This window comes from Hemicordylus capensis, chromosome 3 (assembly GCF_027244095.1).
Source record: "Hemicordylus capensis ecotype Gifberg chromosome 3, rHemCap1.1.pri, whole genome shotgun sequence".
Classification (NCBI taxonomy): domain Eukaryota; kingdom Metazoa; phylum Chordata; class Lepidosauria; order Squamata; family Cordylidae; genus Hemicordylus; species Hemicordylus capensis.
Genome location: NC_069659.1, coordinates 5,353,865 through 5,370,442, shown reverse-complemented (window position 1 = coordinate 5,370,442; position 16,578 = coordinate 5,353,865). Strand labels below are relative to the sequence as shown.

At 48.8% G+C, this 16,578-nt stretch overlaps 1 protein-coding gene across 1 annotated transcript; it reads right to left on the bottom strand.

Annotated features, from left to right (window-relative positions):
• Window positions 1-222: 222 nt before the first annotated feature.
• LOC128348792 (mitochondrial uncoupling protein 3-like) lies at window positions 223-16,031 on the bottom strand. Its single transcript, XM_053304442.1, has 8 exons — window positions 15,802-16,031; window positions 9,506-9,749; window positions 6,922-7,132; window positions 5,022-5,219; window positions 4,782-4,883; window positions 2,990-3,170; window positions 1,444-1,925; window positions 223-432 (listed from the first exon to the last, which is right to left on the bottom strand). Exons 2-7 carry the CDS (start codon window positions 9,629-9,631, stop codon window positions 1,811-1,813), a joined length of 933 nt encoding a protein of 310 aa, XP_053160417.1. The 5' UTR covers window positions 9,632-9,749; window positions 15,802-16,031; the 3' UTR covers window positions 223-432; window positions 1,444-1,810.
• Window positions 16,032-16,578: the final 547 nt, after the last annotated feature.

The window sequence follows — 16,578 nt, the reverse complement described above, 5'->3', positions numbered from 1 at the left end:
CCAGACTATGGGAAACATCTACTACGGGCAGCAGCAATACAGGAAGATGCTGAAAGGCATCATCTCATACTGTGCGGGAGGTGGCAATGGTAAACCCTTCCTGTATTCTACCAAAGAAAACCACAGGGCTCTGTGGGCGCCAGGAGTCAAAATCAACGGCACACTTTCCTTTACTTTACAGCTCCTGAACTGAACAGAATTGGTACGCACCACAAAGAGACATTCTGCAAAATACAAAAACTTTATTGGACTTAAAAAACAAATTAAAAATGGGGAAATGTGGTGGAAGAGGTTTTACAGTGAGAGAGAGAGAGAGAGAGAGAGAGAGAGGCAGAGGCGTTGCTTCCTCAAAAGGGCTGCACTTTTGCAGGATGCTTCTATTTGCTAGCAGATTGGTCTCCCGGCAGGCGCTTTCCTCCATGGAAGCGATATCTGTGCGTAGAGGAGAAAGGCAGACAGGTGAGCCCCCTGGGAGGAGAAAAGCACCCCAGGGCAGCAATCTAATGTCACAGGTACATCTTCCCTCCCCACCAAGGCGCAGGTCCCGCCTCATTGCCAAAGGACCCACCCAGCCACCTAAGAACGGCTTCCTGTGTTTGCTTCTCACTGACAGACTCAAGCTGCAACAAGCCTGGACAACATGACTGCTGTGCATCACTCAAGCACAGACTGCCAGACGGAGGATGTTGGGACCTGCTAGTTCCCTCTATTTATTCCTACTAGAGGGTTCTTGACCCAGTTTTCCATTTTGTAACGCTGAATCTTGCCTCCTTGCCTGCAGGCGGCTTATAGCCAAGTCAACATGACTGAAGAGAAAAGGAGGATTTTTTAAAAAGGGGGAAATCCCAGAAAAGAAATGCTTCCCCCTCCCTCAACAGGAGTCACCCAAGGAAACTGATTGGTAGGTGTTTTAGGCCAGTGTGCATAGTCTACTGAATTCACCGCCACAAGGTGTGGTGATGGCTCTTTAGCCCAGGCCAAGGGCCGCCAACCTTGGGTCCCCTGGTGTGGTTGGACTACAACTCCCATCACCCCCTCTGCATTTAGTCATTGTGGCTGGGGATGATGGGACTTGTAGTCCGGCAACATCTGGGGACCCACCATTGGGGACCCCTGACCAAGATGATTTTAAAAGGAGGAGATTAGCAGGATTCATGCAGGAGAGGAGCATATCTGCCATGTCTTGATTTCTACATGCTGCCTCTGGGTCAAAAGGCAGGATGCTTCTGAATGCCGGTTGCTGGGAAGCCACAGTGGGAGACGTTTGTGTGCCTACATGTCCCACTTCTGGGCTCTCCTCAAAGTCATCTGGCTGGCCATTTCAGGAAACAAGTGGCTGGATTAGAAAGGCCTTGGGCCGGATCCAGCAGGGCCCTTCTGCTGTTCTTCACAGTACAGTGCTACTGATACTTGTCACTGAAGAGATGGTGCTCTGATGTTTACCTGTCCATTACAGCCCTTTGATCTGTCCATGAGAAACCACATCCAAATCTGGATGAACCGTCTGAGCAAGAGACTGCTTTAGGGTCCAGCTGAAGCATGCTTTCCCCTTTTTGCCAGCTAGGCTCCATTGCTGCTTTTGCTTTGAGAAGTCTTTCTTCTTCTGTTAGTTTAAATATTAGGCATTGTTAGGCCATCCAGTCTATGCTGAAACAATTAATATAATTGATAACTGCATTTTGCCACCATGACGCAAGTGCAAAGGAGAGCTCCCACAGCTCCATCCAAAGCCACAGCTTGTATTTTCCTCTTCTGTGCTCCTCTTGGAGAGTGTCCAGGATGCTTTTCATCTTTCAGGCAGGCTCTGGTTTCAGAAGGGGGATTCCCAGGCTACCTGGGCCAGGACCATCACCCTTTTCAGCTGCTCAAAAGACACAAACATCACGACGTTCCACGATCCCAGCCGCAGGAATGAAGGCATGAAACTGAAACAGAAGGAAGGCAATGAACAGATCCAGTCGGTGAAGCCCGACGACTCCCTGAAGAGGCACCGAGAGTAATTGCTTCAGGAGATACAGGCTGCTTCCTAGCCCTGCGGTGCTCAAACCTGGCGCCCCAGATTCCCATCATCCCCAGCCACAGTGCTACTGGGAGTTGTAGTATTTTCTGAGGCTGCAACAAAATGGCCACAGCCTCAGAAAAGACCAGCAATCCCAGAAGCACCCACACCACTCCTGGAACTCGATGGGAAAAGACATTCTTTTAAAAGTCACAGAAGTGGCTGCTTACTCCCTCACAGTGGGGAGGGAAGAGGAAGAATAGAAGCTTGTCTCCTGTTCCCTGCTGCTCCTAGTAAAAAAACTGAAGGATGAGATGAGAGAGTGAGCATTAAGGATGTGCACGGACCTCCGTTCGTGCACAGATTTGATGCTGAACTGATTCGGGGTTCGGCACTCTGAGGCACCATGGGGGGGGGGAGCAGGAAGTGGCACCTTTGAAAGGGAGCACAGCAGGTCCTCACCTGCTCTACACTGCTCTATGCAAACAGCCTGCATGTGGCGGCGGCACTCACATGGCCTCCGCGCATGCACGGACACTATTTGTGTGGTCAGCATGGCGTTCATCACTTTATCCACTATATCATGTTGGCCTACAAAGTGGGGGTAGGGGAAATGTTTTCAACCGCTGTAGCTAGAGACTCAGAAAATGTTTCTTCCAGCTTTGAGCCCCATAGACCTCCTTCTTTCACTCTGGCAGCAACCCCAATACTGCTGTTCCTGGAACGTGTGGCCATATCTCAGCGGCAGAGCATCTGCCTTGCCTTGTAGAGCCCTGCCATCATCTCCAGCCAGGGCTGGAAATGACTCCAGCCTGAAACCTTGGAGGAGGCGCTGCCAGCAAGTGTAGGTAATATTGAGCTAGCTGGACCAAAGGTCTGACTCAGTATATAGCAGCTTCATATGTTCATGCACCCTTTATGTAAGAGAGGGCGCTATCAACATGGAAACTGGCTCAACTATTAGTTTGTACAGCAAGAAATCCAACGTACCCTTTGTAGAAAGCAGTGGGCCCTTCCTTCACCACCATGGTCAGCATACAATTCAGGGCATTCTTGTACTGACCAGGGATGGAGTTCATGTATCTTGTTTTGACCACGTCCACAGGAGACGCCACCACGGTTGCGCAGAAGCCAGCTCCAAAGGCCGCGACAAAATGGCATGGGAAGTTGTCTGTAGGTGGCAAGGAATGAAGCCGGGGTAGTCAGGGTCTGGGCAGGGCAGGGCGTGGCCATCATTGGACAAGGGTAGGGGTGAAAATGTCCCTGGGCCCCAGGGGAGGGGGTCATAGTTCTGGTCACTGTATCTTAAGAAGGACATTGTAGAACTGGGAAAGGTGCAGAAGAGGGCAACCCAGATGATCAGGGGCCTGGAGCATCTTCCTTATGAGGCAAGGCTACAATGCCTGGGGCTCTTTACCTTGGAAAAAAGACGACTGAAGGGAGACATGATAGAGGTGTACAAAATTATGCATGGAGTAGAGAGAGTGGACAGAGATATTTTTTTCTCCCTCTCTCACAGCACTAGAACCGGAGGTCACCCCATGAAACTGAAGGCCAGGAAATTTAGGACCAACAAAAAGAAGCAGTTTTCCACACAGTGCACATTTAATCTATGGAATTCTATGCCACAGGATGTGGTGACGGCCACCAGCCCAGATGGCCTTAAAAGGGGCTTGGACAAATTCATGGAGGACAGGTCTATCAACGGCTACTAGTCTGGTGGCTATTAGGGATGTTCCTGGAACCGGCTGGCCTGGTTTGGTTTGAGGCCGCACTGGCCTTGAACTGAACTGGGCCAGTTCAGTTTGGCACCTGTTAGAACCACCACCACCCTGCCTCGGTCCGGTCCGGGCCGGGGGGGTTTGCGACTTTTGAGGGGGGATTGAGGATTTTTTTTTTAACCTTTAGCCCCTTTGAGGGGCTTCCTATGGGCTGCCGGGGGGGGAGTCAGCGAAGGTTCCCCCTCCCCCCGCCGGCCCCGATCACCACCGCTGCAGACCGTTTGGGCCTCTGTATTTTTGTGCGGTGGCCATTTTTATTTTTTTAAAAAAATGGCCGCCATGCATGCACAAATGGCCTCTGCGAGGCCCTGAGCCATGCCAGGCCTTGCAGAGGCCATTTGCGCATGTGTGGCGGTGGTCAAAATGGCTGCCACGCAAAAAAACAGAGGCCCGAATGGGCAGAAATAAGTTCTAAAACAGACCGCAGCGGTGATTACCAAGGCCGGCAGTGGGAGGTGGAATCTTCATGGACCACCACCCCCCGCAGCCTTTAGGAAGCCCCCTGAAGGGGCTAGAGGTAATTTCTTTAATTAACCCCCCCCCCCCGTGAACTGGCAGTGGTGGGTATTCAGTCCCAGTCCGGACAGAACCAGGGGGTTCGGTTCAACCACGAATCCCCAAACTATCAAACCAAACCCCCAAACCAGTTCGCACATCCCTAGTGGCTATAGGCCATCTCCAGCCTCAGAGGCAAGATGCCTCTAAATACCAGTTGCAGGGGAGTAACAGCAGGAGAGAGGGCATGCCCTCCGCTCTGGCCTGTGGGCTTCCCAGAAGCACCTGTTGGATCGCTGTGGGAAACAGGATGCTGGACTAGATGGGCTTCCTTGGGTTTCTTCCAGCGGGGCTGTTCCTATATTCCTAAAGGTCAATTTGAAAGGGGCTCCTCCCACCAGGGGCGTGGGTCAAGGCACCCTAATAACCCTGGGCTGCCCCTGGGTCTGCTTATTCCACTTTTTAGTCTTATTTCATCCTTTCGAGCAAAGAGAGGTCTTTCTCACCCGTCATGAGGTGGTGCTTGAGTAGCATTTCCTTGATGAGGTCGTAGGTAACAAGCTCTCCGCAGTTCACGATGGCATTGCGGGTGATGTTGGGCAGGGTCCCTGCGAGGGGCAGAAGCAAAAGGTTAATGCCAAGCTGTTCACCAGCCTCTGGCTTGATGCTGCAGGGAAGGGTGAGGGATTTAAGAAATGTAATAAAATAAATAAATAAATAAATAATATGGGGAGAGGGCTGTGCACCTTTCCAGAGGCCTCGGATGCCTTCCTCTCTGACGATGGTTCGGTAGGCATCCACTGTCCCGTTGTACTTCTTGGGTCCACCCACCACACTGATGTGTGCTTGGAAGCGCACTTTCACCACATCAGTGGGCTGGGCACAAGTTACCGCCATGGCTCCCGTGGTGCAACCAGCAAGCAACCGAGTGAAGATGTTGGCGTCTGACAGAGAGGGAGGGAGGGAGGGAGACAGAATGAATACAGGAACAGCTCATGGACTGGTCTCTACTCGTAATGAGCCTTTGTAATGAGCATTTTAATGAAGAAGATCACTCCTTTGTTAGCTGTGTTGCCAGTTAATTATAGTCTCTAGGATGGATGGAATAGCCTCCCCAGTGAGGTTCACCTGGCTTCATCACTTTGTTCTTTTAGATGCCAGGTAGACCTTTTTATTCACACAGGCCTTCTAAATTCGGGTTTTCAGATTTGTTCTGACTTTTAACTAATTTTAATATGAGTTTTTAAGCTGCTTTGTATTGTATTTTGTATTTTCTTTTTACTGTTTTTTGTCTGTTATGATTGAATGTGTTATGTGTTTTTATTGTATGTTTTAATCCTCTGTTGTGAGCCGCCCAGAGAACAATTTGTTATGGGGTGGCTAACAAATAAAGTTAACAACAACAACAACAACAACAAACCAGTCAATAACACCTGTCTGACTGTGTAAACAAGAAATAAAATGTTATTGTTATTGTTATTGTACTGCACCAAGGGCACCATAATAATAAACACCAAAAGAACTTTAGCACCATCTTGACCCCTTGGGCATCAATCAAATTACAACACATCAGCTACAGAAGGCCACACTGCTCAGGACAGCACAAATACTATGACGCTATCTTTAATTCTTCTTCAGTTATCCTAGACCCTCGGAAAGGGCCTAATAATTAAAGTACCAAATCCAGTCAATAACATCTGGTAGACTATGTGTAAATAATATAATATAATATAATATAATATAATATAATATAATATAATAATGATGATAATTCAGTGGGAGGCCTTAGGTAGGAGATTGTTGGGAATCTCTCTGTGTTTTAGGAATGGGACATCCATCAATATCTAAAGAAGGCACAGATGGACAGACAGACAGTACAGACAGACCTCAACACAGGGAAGAGATGTGTATGACTGTCTGTGAAAAACAGGCACAGAGAGAGCGAGAGAGAGCTGAGAGCTGGATAAAGGCTGAAGACGCCTTGGGAGAGAAGTTCTCTCTCTCTCTCTCTCTCTCTCTCTCTCTCTCTCTCTCTCTCTCTCTCTCTCTCTCTCTCTGGGGTCCTGATGTGTGCTGCTGCTGCAGCTTTTATAGGAGCGCTTGCCTTGTGCTCTGCTTATATATTTGTAAATAAAGGAGATATTGCCAAATGATGCTGCATGTTTCCTGTGCATTCTCATTCTCAGCCAAAGGAAACCAGACTAAAGAGCATCTTCTCATTTGGGGAAGTGGAGAGTTCTGAGCTTGTTCAGAACTCTGTAAGTTGTTCATCTCTCTGTTCATCTCTCTGTAAGTTGGGAGCTGGGGCAGCAGAGTGCATCCATGAGTGTCTCTCTCAGGAGCCACGCTCTCGTTTGGTGGCCCTGGCCATGCTCCTGACCTCTCAGCCAGAGTCTCCCATTTGTGATGTGGAAGAAATAAAATGGGCACACCTCACAAGGCTGTTGTAAACAAGACTTAGATAACGTGACCACTGACGTGGTTTGAATACTCAGCAGTGCCACACAAGGAAGTCACATGCTCATTGCTACACACACACAATGTGTAGGGCCAGTTCTGGCATTCATGTTTACATTGCATCGCAGCACCAGTGCAACAGAACGCTGAAAGACAGCCTGCATATCTCTGCAGGGGGTGCAAACTTACTGTCTGATCCCTTGGGGGTGTAGAACTGCTTCACCGAGTCGTATAGTCCAATGCGGATGGATGCAAAGCTCATTTGGCGTTGCAGGCCGGCCACCAGACCATTGTAGAGGCTCTTGGGGCCTTCTGTCCTCACCATGGTAGCAATGGTGCCAAAGACCCCCTTATACTTGACATTCTTTGCAGTCCTGGAAGCTTTCGATTCTCCTTGAATCTTCAAGAGAAATTGAGACTGGTGATGAGTCATTGGCCATTCTTGCCATTTGCAGGGCTACAAAGAGATAGATACTAGCCCGATTCAGACATTATGCTGTACAAATGTACAGATGTCTATACACTTGTACATGTGTTTGTGTGAATGACTGTACCTGTGTTCATGTTAAAAGTTAAAAGCCCTTCAAATGCACGGTACAGATAGGGAGTGTACTTTTGTACCTGTGTTCAGCATAACATGCGAATGACTGTACCTGTGTACAGATCTGGACCCGTGTACGCTGTACACTCATTGTACAAGTGATAAACACAACATGTGAGTGGGTCTATAGATATGGATCCGTTTGACTTGGCTTTCCGCAAAGAATCCTAGGGTGCTCTTATCCCTGGACCTAGGGGCCGAAGTCCAGGGCCTCCACACCCCCTGGGGCCCCCAAATCCTCTTTAGTCTGTCCTGAGTGGTGTGGTTTGTGCCCTCAAGAATCTACATGTTAAAAAATGACGCTTAACTTGCTGAGGGGGGCCTCCAAAGGCCTTTAGGTCCAGGCTCCAAAATTACCTAGGTGCACCTCTGCCTAGGGAATATCATGAGTTAAGTGGCTGAGAATCCTCCCATAGCTGAGGTTCTCAACCTCAGGTCCCCAGATGTTCCGGGACTACAATCCCCAACATCCCCAGTCACAATGGCTTTCAACATCTTGGTACCCAACAACATCTGGGGCTTAAGGTTGGGAGTCCCTGCCTTGCAGAGTTCCCTAGCCTCACAGAACTATATTTCCCAGGATTCCATGAGGAAAGGGGATGAATATTGGACCAGTTCATCCCTGGTACGAAGCAGATGTGTCCTCAAGTCCCTGCCTTTTATTTTGAGATGCTGTGTCACATTCCCGCAGTCCTGACTGGCTAGCATGGCACCTGACTTGGCCAGGTCTTGGAAGAACGATAGAAGACTTCCTGTGAGCTTGTGTATCTTCCCAGGGGCCCCCCACTGCTGGAGAGGCACCCAACTGTCATCCCTGCTTCTGTCCATCACCTACCTACCACTGTTCTCTTTGACTTTGATTCACCACAGTCTGGCCTCTAATACAAAACTGTGCTTTGGTGCAGATGTGATCTCTGATTTTCTGCCTTTAACCCTGCAAAGCTCATGAGTTCACCGCTGAAATATTCTTTTCTGCGGTGTGACTGGCAATGAGGAACAGCTGAAACCCCACCCGTTCCAGTTCAGAACAAGTTCAGACATACAGAATGATAATTCCAGCTGTCCACTGGTTGCCTGTTTTGTTACTTGGATGCCCCATTTGTTTGGGCGATTCTGCTTGTGTGCAGTGCCCTAAGATTGCTCCGGGCATGAGAAATACAGCTGTCCTCCTGCTTCTAAATGGAAAGGGATGTGACATGATGCACACACAGCAGCATTCAGAGCCCCCTCCCAGATGTGGATCAGGCTCCTCCTCCTGCTGTCTTCATTTCCCCAGATGACCTTACAGAGCAGGAGTTCCCAAATGCCATTCAGTAGGCTGCAGTCTTTGCACCGGGCAGTGATGTTATTGGTGCAGGCTAGTGTTTGGAGGCTTCTGTCGAGGTCACCTTAAGTGGCGCGGTGGGGAAATGCTTGACTAACAAGCAGAAGGTTGCCGGTTTGAATCCCCACTGGTACTATATTGGGTAGCAGCGATATAGGAAGACGCTGAAAGGCTTCATCTCATACTGCGTGGGAGGAGGCAAGGGTAAACCCCACCTGTATTCTACCAAAGAAAACCACAGAGCTCTGTGGGCGCCAGGAGTTGAAATCGATTTGACGGCACACTTTACTTACTTGTCGAGGTCTAGCAAGGTCTCTCAGTGCAGCAGAGGGAAGGCAGTACTATAAGAACATTAGAAAAGCCCTGCTGGATTAGGCCAAGGCCCAAGGTCCAGCATCCTGCCTCGTGCAGTGACCAACCAGGTGCATCTGGGAATTCCACAAGGGGGGGGGAGGGCAATGCCCCCTCCCATTAGGGTTCCCTAGCCCCTGGTGTTTGGAGCACGCCCCCCTCTGATCCTGATGCCATGGACAGCCCTGCCCTCTATGACTCCGTCTATAACCTGCAGTGGATTCTGGTGAGAATATCCTTGAATGCTGCTGTGGAATCTGCCTGCCTGGACCTTCAAATCCTCCACGAGGATCTCCCTCCCCATCCCGGCTTTGGCACTGGTCCTACTAGATGCTTTGGGTCTGTACTGGACACTTCATCACCAAGGACAACTTGCATTGCTCTCTTTCACTCTGCCTGCAAAATGGGCCTCTCCCATCGGCTTCCCCATTGCATCCTGGTCCTTCCCAGAACCACTGTTACAACGCAGGTGTTGTTGCTCTTCCAGACAAACTCACCTGGAGCCTGACTTTAGCTGTGTCCAGGGGGAAGGTGCAGAGATCGGCGATGCAGGCGGCTGTCCCGGCGCTGACAAATTTGATGGTTGCAGACGGGGGGATCTCGGTGGGCTTCAGGCCAACCATCCTGCTGTTGCCAGCTAAGAAGTTTCAGCCGCAGGAAAAGAGGTTGTGCTTCTGAAGCCACATTCAGTCCGTGACTGCTGAGTAAGCAATGCTCTCCTCTTCTGCGTTACAGAGCGACCTAGGAGGAAAGGTGTAATTTCTCACTCAGTGTAGATTTAATGGATAACCGTTTATACAGACTGGAAAAACGAATGCCAATAGCAATCACAATTCAAGATCCATAATTCAGATCACGCTGTGCCCAAATGTTGCAGTCACTTTTCGGGTAGGAAGAGGGGAAAACCAGGCAATGGAGTTGGATATTGGGTCTACTACAGGAGAGTGAACCTTCAGTGGATACAAGGAAAGAGAGGGGTGTGGATGCTAGACCCAGGACTGTCTGAAGTGGGGCTAGAGGGGCAGTTGCCCAGGGACCCCCACGCTGCTGCACAGCAACAGAGACTCTTCTAGTTCTGGAAAAGAACAATGTTGATTCATTTTCGGGGTGGGTCAGGGTGTCCTGCACAAGCTAGAGACAGCCCTGGTGGAAGAGGAATGGCTAAACATTGTCAAGATTGGCTGCCATCAGCTTAAAAAAAAAGGGATCATGATTCATCATAACACCCCCCCCCAACTATTTTCACCCTCGGCCCTATCAACCTATATTTATTGTTATTATTTATTAATAATAACAAACTTTATTTGTTAGCCGCCCCATAACACAACATTGAAACACATCCAATAAAAACACATAAAATACGACAAACAAACCACAAACACAAAACAAAAAATATATAAAAAATACAAAACATTTAAAAACTTAAAAAAAAAAAAACATTTAAAAATAAAATTGAAAATGCCTGAGTGAATAGAAAGGTCTTCAACTGGCATCTAAAAAGAACAAAGTGATGGCGCCAGAGGTGAGCCTCGCTGGGGAGGCTATTCCATAAACAGGGTGCCACTACGAAAAAGGCCCTCTCCCTAGTAGCGAACCGCCTCACCTTGTTTGGCAGTGTCACTCAGTGAAGATGTGACTCCATAGGCATTGACTTTCACCTATCATTCCTGTTGTCTACTAGGGACATTAGGAGTGGAGGTAGAGAGTATAGGACTGTTGTTCTCTGGTCCTCTTATTCCTATCTCTGCTCCGTGTCTTTTCCTATTGATAGACTGATGCTCTTAGGACATTCCCTTCCCTCTTTGTTCTCTCTGGTTCTCCTCCTCCTCCTCTGTGAGCTCCGTTCTCATCAAATTGGGTCTCTCTGCTAAATAATGGGTTCTCCCCTACAGGTCCAGAGGAAGCACCATTCAGGATATTTTGGTGCTTTTATGGTTTTAATAGGTTTTAATATTTATTATTATTATTTATTCACACAGTCAGACAGGTGTTATTGACTGGTTTGTTTTATCCAGACACCGAGTCCTTCCCAAGGACCTGGGATGGCTGAATTTTATCATCAATACTGTTGGTTATTATAGATATCGTCGCAGAATATAGGCTGTTCCCAGTAAAGCTGCTTTTTGTAATTGGCTGATGGTGATTGCTGTGGCCCCGATGGTGTTGAGGTGCTCTTCAAGGTCTTTGGGAACTGCACCCAGGGCGCCAGTGACCACTTGGATTATTTTGGTCTTTTTCTGCCACAGCCTTTCAATTTCAATTTGTAGATCTTTGTATTTGGTGATTTTTTCTATTTCTTTTTCTTCTATTCTGCTGTCCCCTGGTATTGCTATGTCGATTATTTTGACTTGTTTTTCTTTCTTCTTGACTACAGTTATATCTGGTGTATTGTGTGGCAGATGTTTGTCTGTTTGTAGTCAGAAGTCCCATAATATTTTTACATCTTCATTTTCTTCAACTTTTTCAATTTTATGGTCCACCAATTTTTGGCTACAGGTAGCTTGTATTTTTTGCAGATGTTCCAGTGTATCATCCCTGCTACCTTGTCATGCCTTTGTTTGTAGTCACTCTGTGCGATCTTCTTACAACAGCTGATCAGGTGGTCCACGGTTTCACTGCATGATTGATGGTCATGATTTTCCTGGTCTTACGATCTAGCGTCTCTAGCTCTGCCTGGGTCCAGTCTATTATTCCTGCAGTGTATCTGATAACAGGTATAGCCCAGGTGTTTATGGCTTGTATGGTGTTCCTGCCATTGAGTTTGGACTTGAGGATTTTTCTAACTCTCCTGATGTATTCACTTCCAATTTTTCTTTTAAATTCAGTGTGTGCAATGTTATCAGCCTGGAGAATGCCCGAGTATTTGTAATGTTCTTCTTCTTCTTATTATTATTATTTCAATTTCTATACTGCCCTTCCAAAAATGGCTCAGGGCGGTTTACACAGAGAAATAATAAATAAATAAGATGGCTCCCTGTCCCCAAAGGGCTCACAATCTAAAAAGAAACCTAAGATAGACACCAGCAACAGTCACTGGAGGGATGCTGCGCTGGGGGTGGATGGGGCCAGTTACTCTCCCCCTGCTCAATAAAGAGAATCACCACGTTAAAAGGTGCCTCTTTGCCAAGTTAGCATGTGGTTTAATATTTTAACGTGATTTTATGGAATCTTATTGTATTAATTGTTATAAACCACCTTGGGATTGTTTTATGAAAGGCAGTATATACATCTAACAAACAAACAAATATAAGGGAAGACGTAGGGGGAAACAACTTAATTCAATCCACAATGTAATGGGTGCGAGGACAGACGGGGCCTGGATATGTGCTTGGGGAATTAAGCAGGGGTGTCGCTATAAATGAGCGGACGGGTTCAAAGAACCTGGACCGCCCCCCAGCTCCTGAGGGGCCCCCAGCGGGGCCCCTTCCTATCTTCTTCACCTCCCTCACTCTGAGGAGCCGCCAGAGAGAGGGGTGAACGCGAGCCTCCTCTCCCCTAGCTACGCCCTTGGAATCAAGCCTCCTGCGGGTCAAATAATCCCGGAAACCCCAGGGGGTATAACTGTACCGGGGACCTTCTGAGGTGCAGAAGTAAACCGATGGATCTAGGGCACTCTTTCATTGCTTGGGCAGCTTTAAATGTCATCACAGTTCAAATGCAACCTGTCAGTTTTATATCACAATTCCATTTGCCAATACAAGTGCCGTTTCCTTATCAAGCATGCACACATTCACACACTATAACCATATCCTAAATATCCAACGAGCTTATCAGATCATATCTATGTTTGAGCCAACCATATCCACTGTCGCTACCTTTCACTATAGCGCTGGCCATGCTCCAACTAGGAAACCAGCGTCTTTGCTTTTCGGAGAACTGGGTATTGCTCTTTCCATAGGCACCATCAGCAGCAGCAGCAGCAGCATGTAGCTGAGTGGACTAAAAAGAAAAATGTAGCCTTTGGCGTCAGCAGGGAGCCTCCACAAGGGTGTCAGGAGCCTCCCAAGTCAAGGGAGGACAGTCTCCCCCTTGGAACCGGGAATGAGATTGAATAAGTGTGATCAGCAGCACACACCCGTGGCCAGACCAGACCTCCTCTGACACCTCAGCTATTTATTGCGGACAACTCACTAGAAAAGCCCAGTGCATAAGACGGAGATGGGTGGGGGAACTTCTACAGACTGTCTCTTGTTTCTTGTCCTCCAGGCCTAGGACTGTTCAGGCCCCTGAGCAGGGGCACGTAGGGACATAGAAAGCTACCTTATATCCCACTCTTCCTCCTAGGAGCTATGGTGCTTTGTTGCCAGAACCTAAGGAGTATACTCGTGGGTCAAATGGGCTGTAACCCAAAATTTGGCTTAAATGAGCCAAATCCGGCAGAGGTCTTCCCTCTTTTCTCCTCACAACAACCCTGTGAGGTAGGTTAGGCTGTGGGTGTAACTGCCCTAAGATAATCCAGTGAGGCTTCACAGCTGAGCGGGGATTTAGGGACATAGGAAACTGCCTTCTGCTTAGTCAGAACACTGGTCCATCTAGCTTAGTATTGTCTACACAGACTGGTAGCAGCTTCTCCAAAGAGACTCAAAAGAGTCTCTCTCAGCCCTGCCTTGGAGATGCTGCCAGGGAGGGAACCTGGGACCTTCTTCATGCAAGCAGGCAGGTACTCTTCCCAGAGCAGCCCCACCCTTACAGTGCCCTGCCCACACATGTAGTCTCCCCTCCAAATGCAAACCGGGGTGGGCTCTGCTTAGTAAAGGCAACAATTCATGTGTGCTACAGCACACTTTACAAGACCAGCTCTCCTCCCTTGGCTTGTCCCATCCTAGTCCCACACTCAAGCCACTAGTCTACACCACACCAGCTCCACATTTCAACTAAGTCCAAGGTATATTTGCTGACAAGTAAGTCCCTCTGTGTTCAATGGAGCTTTTGCCCAGGGAACTGTGCTCAGGAAGGCAGCTGAAGTGGTTACAGTGGAGATCATGGAAGAAGGATGCTGTGATCTGAGATGGCCCTTGCTGAGCAACGAGACACCTTTTCAAGTGGTGATTCTCTTATATTTAGCAGGGGGAGAGCAATTGGCCCTATCCATCCCCAGCACAGCATCCCTCCAGTGGCTATTGCTGGTATCCGTCTTATGTTTCTTTTAGATTGTGAGCCCTTTGGGGACAGGGGACCATAGGGAGCTGCTGCCATATACCGAGTCAGACCCTTGGTCTATCTAGCTCAGTATTATCTTCACAGACTGGCAGCGGCTTCTCCAAGGTTGCAGGCAGGAGTCTCTCTCATCAGCCCTATCTTGGAGATGCTGCCAGGGAGGGGACTGGGAACCTCCTTCTGCTCTCTTCTCAGAGCGGCTCAATCCCCTAAGGGGAATATCTGACAGTGCTCACACTTCTAGTCTCTCTTTCACATGCAAACAGGATGGATCCTGCTCAGCTAAGGGGACCAGCTTTGTGAACTTTGGTTGAAGAGCGGTATATAAATATTTGTTGTCGTATTCGTAGCACTCCGCAAGCACATGCGCCAGAACCTCCCGCCCATCCTCTCACCCTGCCGGAATTCCCAAACTTTGGTCCCCAGATGGCACTGGACTCTCTTTTCATCCATTGACATCTGGCAAAAATTCTACCCTGGAAGACCTTTATTTATTTACTAGGCGACCCCTGCACAGAGCCTCTGTGCGGCGCTTTGGGGCCGGCTGTTTCCCCCTCCCTCTTCCTCCTGCCCCGGCCTTTCCTCTCCTCCCCTTCCCTCCGGCCCGCACTCTCCTGCCCTCCTCCCCTCCCGTTCCCCCGCCCCAGCAGAGCCTCGGTGGGCAGCCAAGTAGGGTTCCGCTGCCACCGTTTTTTGCTCCCTCCGGTCTGCCTGCCGCGGCTTTTCTCTCCCTCCCTCCGCCCTCCCACCGCCGCCGCTTTTCTCTCCCCCCTCCTCCGCCCATCGGCCAGCCGGCTGGCCACCGCCGGCACTTTCTTGCCCCTCTCCTCCTCCTCACTCCCAGCGTGTCACGAGAGTTCCACCGCCAAACCCTGGACACGCACCGGCTCAGAGAATGAATTATATCGATCATTAAGCATGTTATACCGCCTTTCATTTACAAAATCTCAAGGCCGTTTACAAAACATTTAAAAGAATATAAAACTATACAAGCCATACAATAAAAATAATAAATTGGAATGCAAATGTACAAATCGAATTAAAAGTGTAAAAGACGTGCACATAGAACACAATAGAATACAAAGCAGCAGCAAGAAGCGCAGCACTTTATAAATAAGAGGCCAGACAAGGTGAGGAGTAGAAATGGCCGCAGTCCATTGTGACAGGGGATTATGGGATCTGTAGTCCAATAACATCTGGGAACACAAGAAGAGCCCTGCTGGATCAGGCCCGAGGCCCATCTAGTCCAGCATCCTGTTTCCCACAGTGGCCCACCAGATGCCTCTGGGGAGCCCACAGGCAAGAGGTGAGGGCAGGCCCCCTCTCCTGCTGTTGCTCCCCTGCAAGTGGTATTGGGAGGCATCCTGCCTCTTTGGCTGGAGGTGGCCCACAGCCACCAGTCTAGTAGCCATTGATAGCTCTGTCCTCCAGGAGTTTGTCTAAGCCCCCTTTAAAGCCATCCAAGCTAGTGGCATCCTGTGGCAGAGAATCCCATAGATTAATTATGCACTGTGTGAAAAAGTACTTCCTTTTGATGGTCATAAGGACTCAAGCTTTGGAACCATTGCTCTAACTGGAAGAGTTTGAAATCTGAGCACATAACCTGCCCCCAGCACACAAAAGAGGAATCTCTTACCAAGTTAGGAATCCGCCTTGGCCCCAGAAGGCCGTCTTCCCAGTTCCCAGCTCCCTCCTGGACGGCTTTGGGAGTATTCCTGTTGGAAACCAGTATATAAATATTGCCGTTTGCAAGGAAATTGTGACTAAATCAGGGATCAGATCAATGGTGCAGCAGCAGCAGCAGCAGCCGCTCTTCCATCCGACGCAAGCTTCCGTTGGGACTCAGGGACACTCCACTCCTCACCTTGTCTGTCCCCTTATTTATTAAGATCTGCTGCCAGGGTGGAATTTCTGCTGGATGCAGATGGATGAAAACAGATATCATTTCACAGGGTCAGGCAGTTCATCATGAGCACAAACATGGCCTCTCCGCTCTAGTGCGGCTTAAAATAGAGCCACGCGTCCTAAATTTGATAATATCCTCTAGCTGAGCCTTCCCCTCCTCCCGCATCTCTGCATGTCCCATTTGGCAGTGTGTTTACAGGACATGTCCCAGACACTGGAGTAGACCTTCCAAGTGAGGCTGCTCAGGGCAAGGGTTCCTCCTCTTTATAAACAAAGGTTGTTGGATTACAACTCCCATCATCCCAGCAGCCATTATGGCTGAGGATGATGGGAGTTCTAGTCCAACATCAACTGGGGGCCCAAGGTTGTGAATTCCCTGGTATAGAGGGTTTCATCCCATTTCTAGCTTGCAAAGAGGTGAATGCTCTCACTGTGTTTTGCCTTTCAACAACCCTGCAAGGTAGGCCCATCAGTTGCATTTTGAGACGAAGAGCAGAGCCTGCCAGTG

What these genes read in the sequence shown, in the direction of transcription:
- LOC128348792 (XM_053304442.1), bottom strand. Translation starts at nt 9,631, where the DNA reads ATGGTTGGCCTGAAGCCCACCGAGATCCCCCCGTCTGCAACCATCAAA. An exon ending in CACCCCCAAGGGATCAGACA is followed by an intron (nt 5,220 to 6,921) that starts GTAAGTTTGCAC and finishes CCTCTCTGTCAG; the next exon opens with ACGCCAACATCTTCACTCGG. An exon ending in CAAGCACCACCTCATGACGG is followed by an intron (nt 3,171 to 4,781) that starts GTGAGAAAGACC and finishes TGCCACCTACAG; the next exon opens with ACAACTTCCCATGCCATTTT.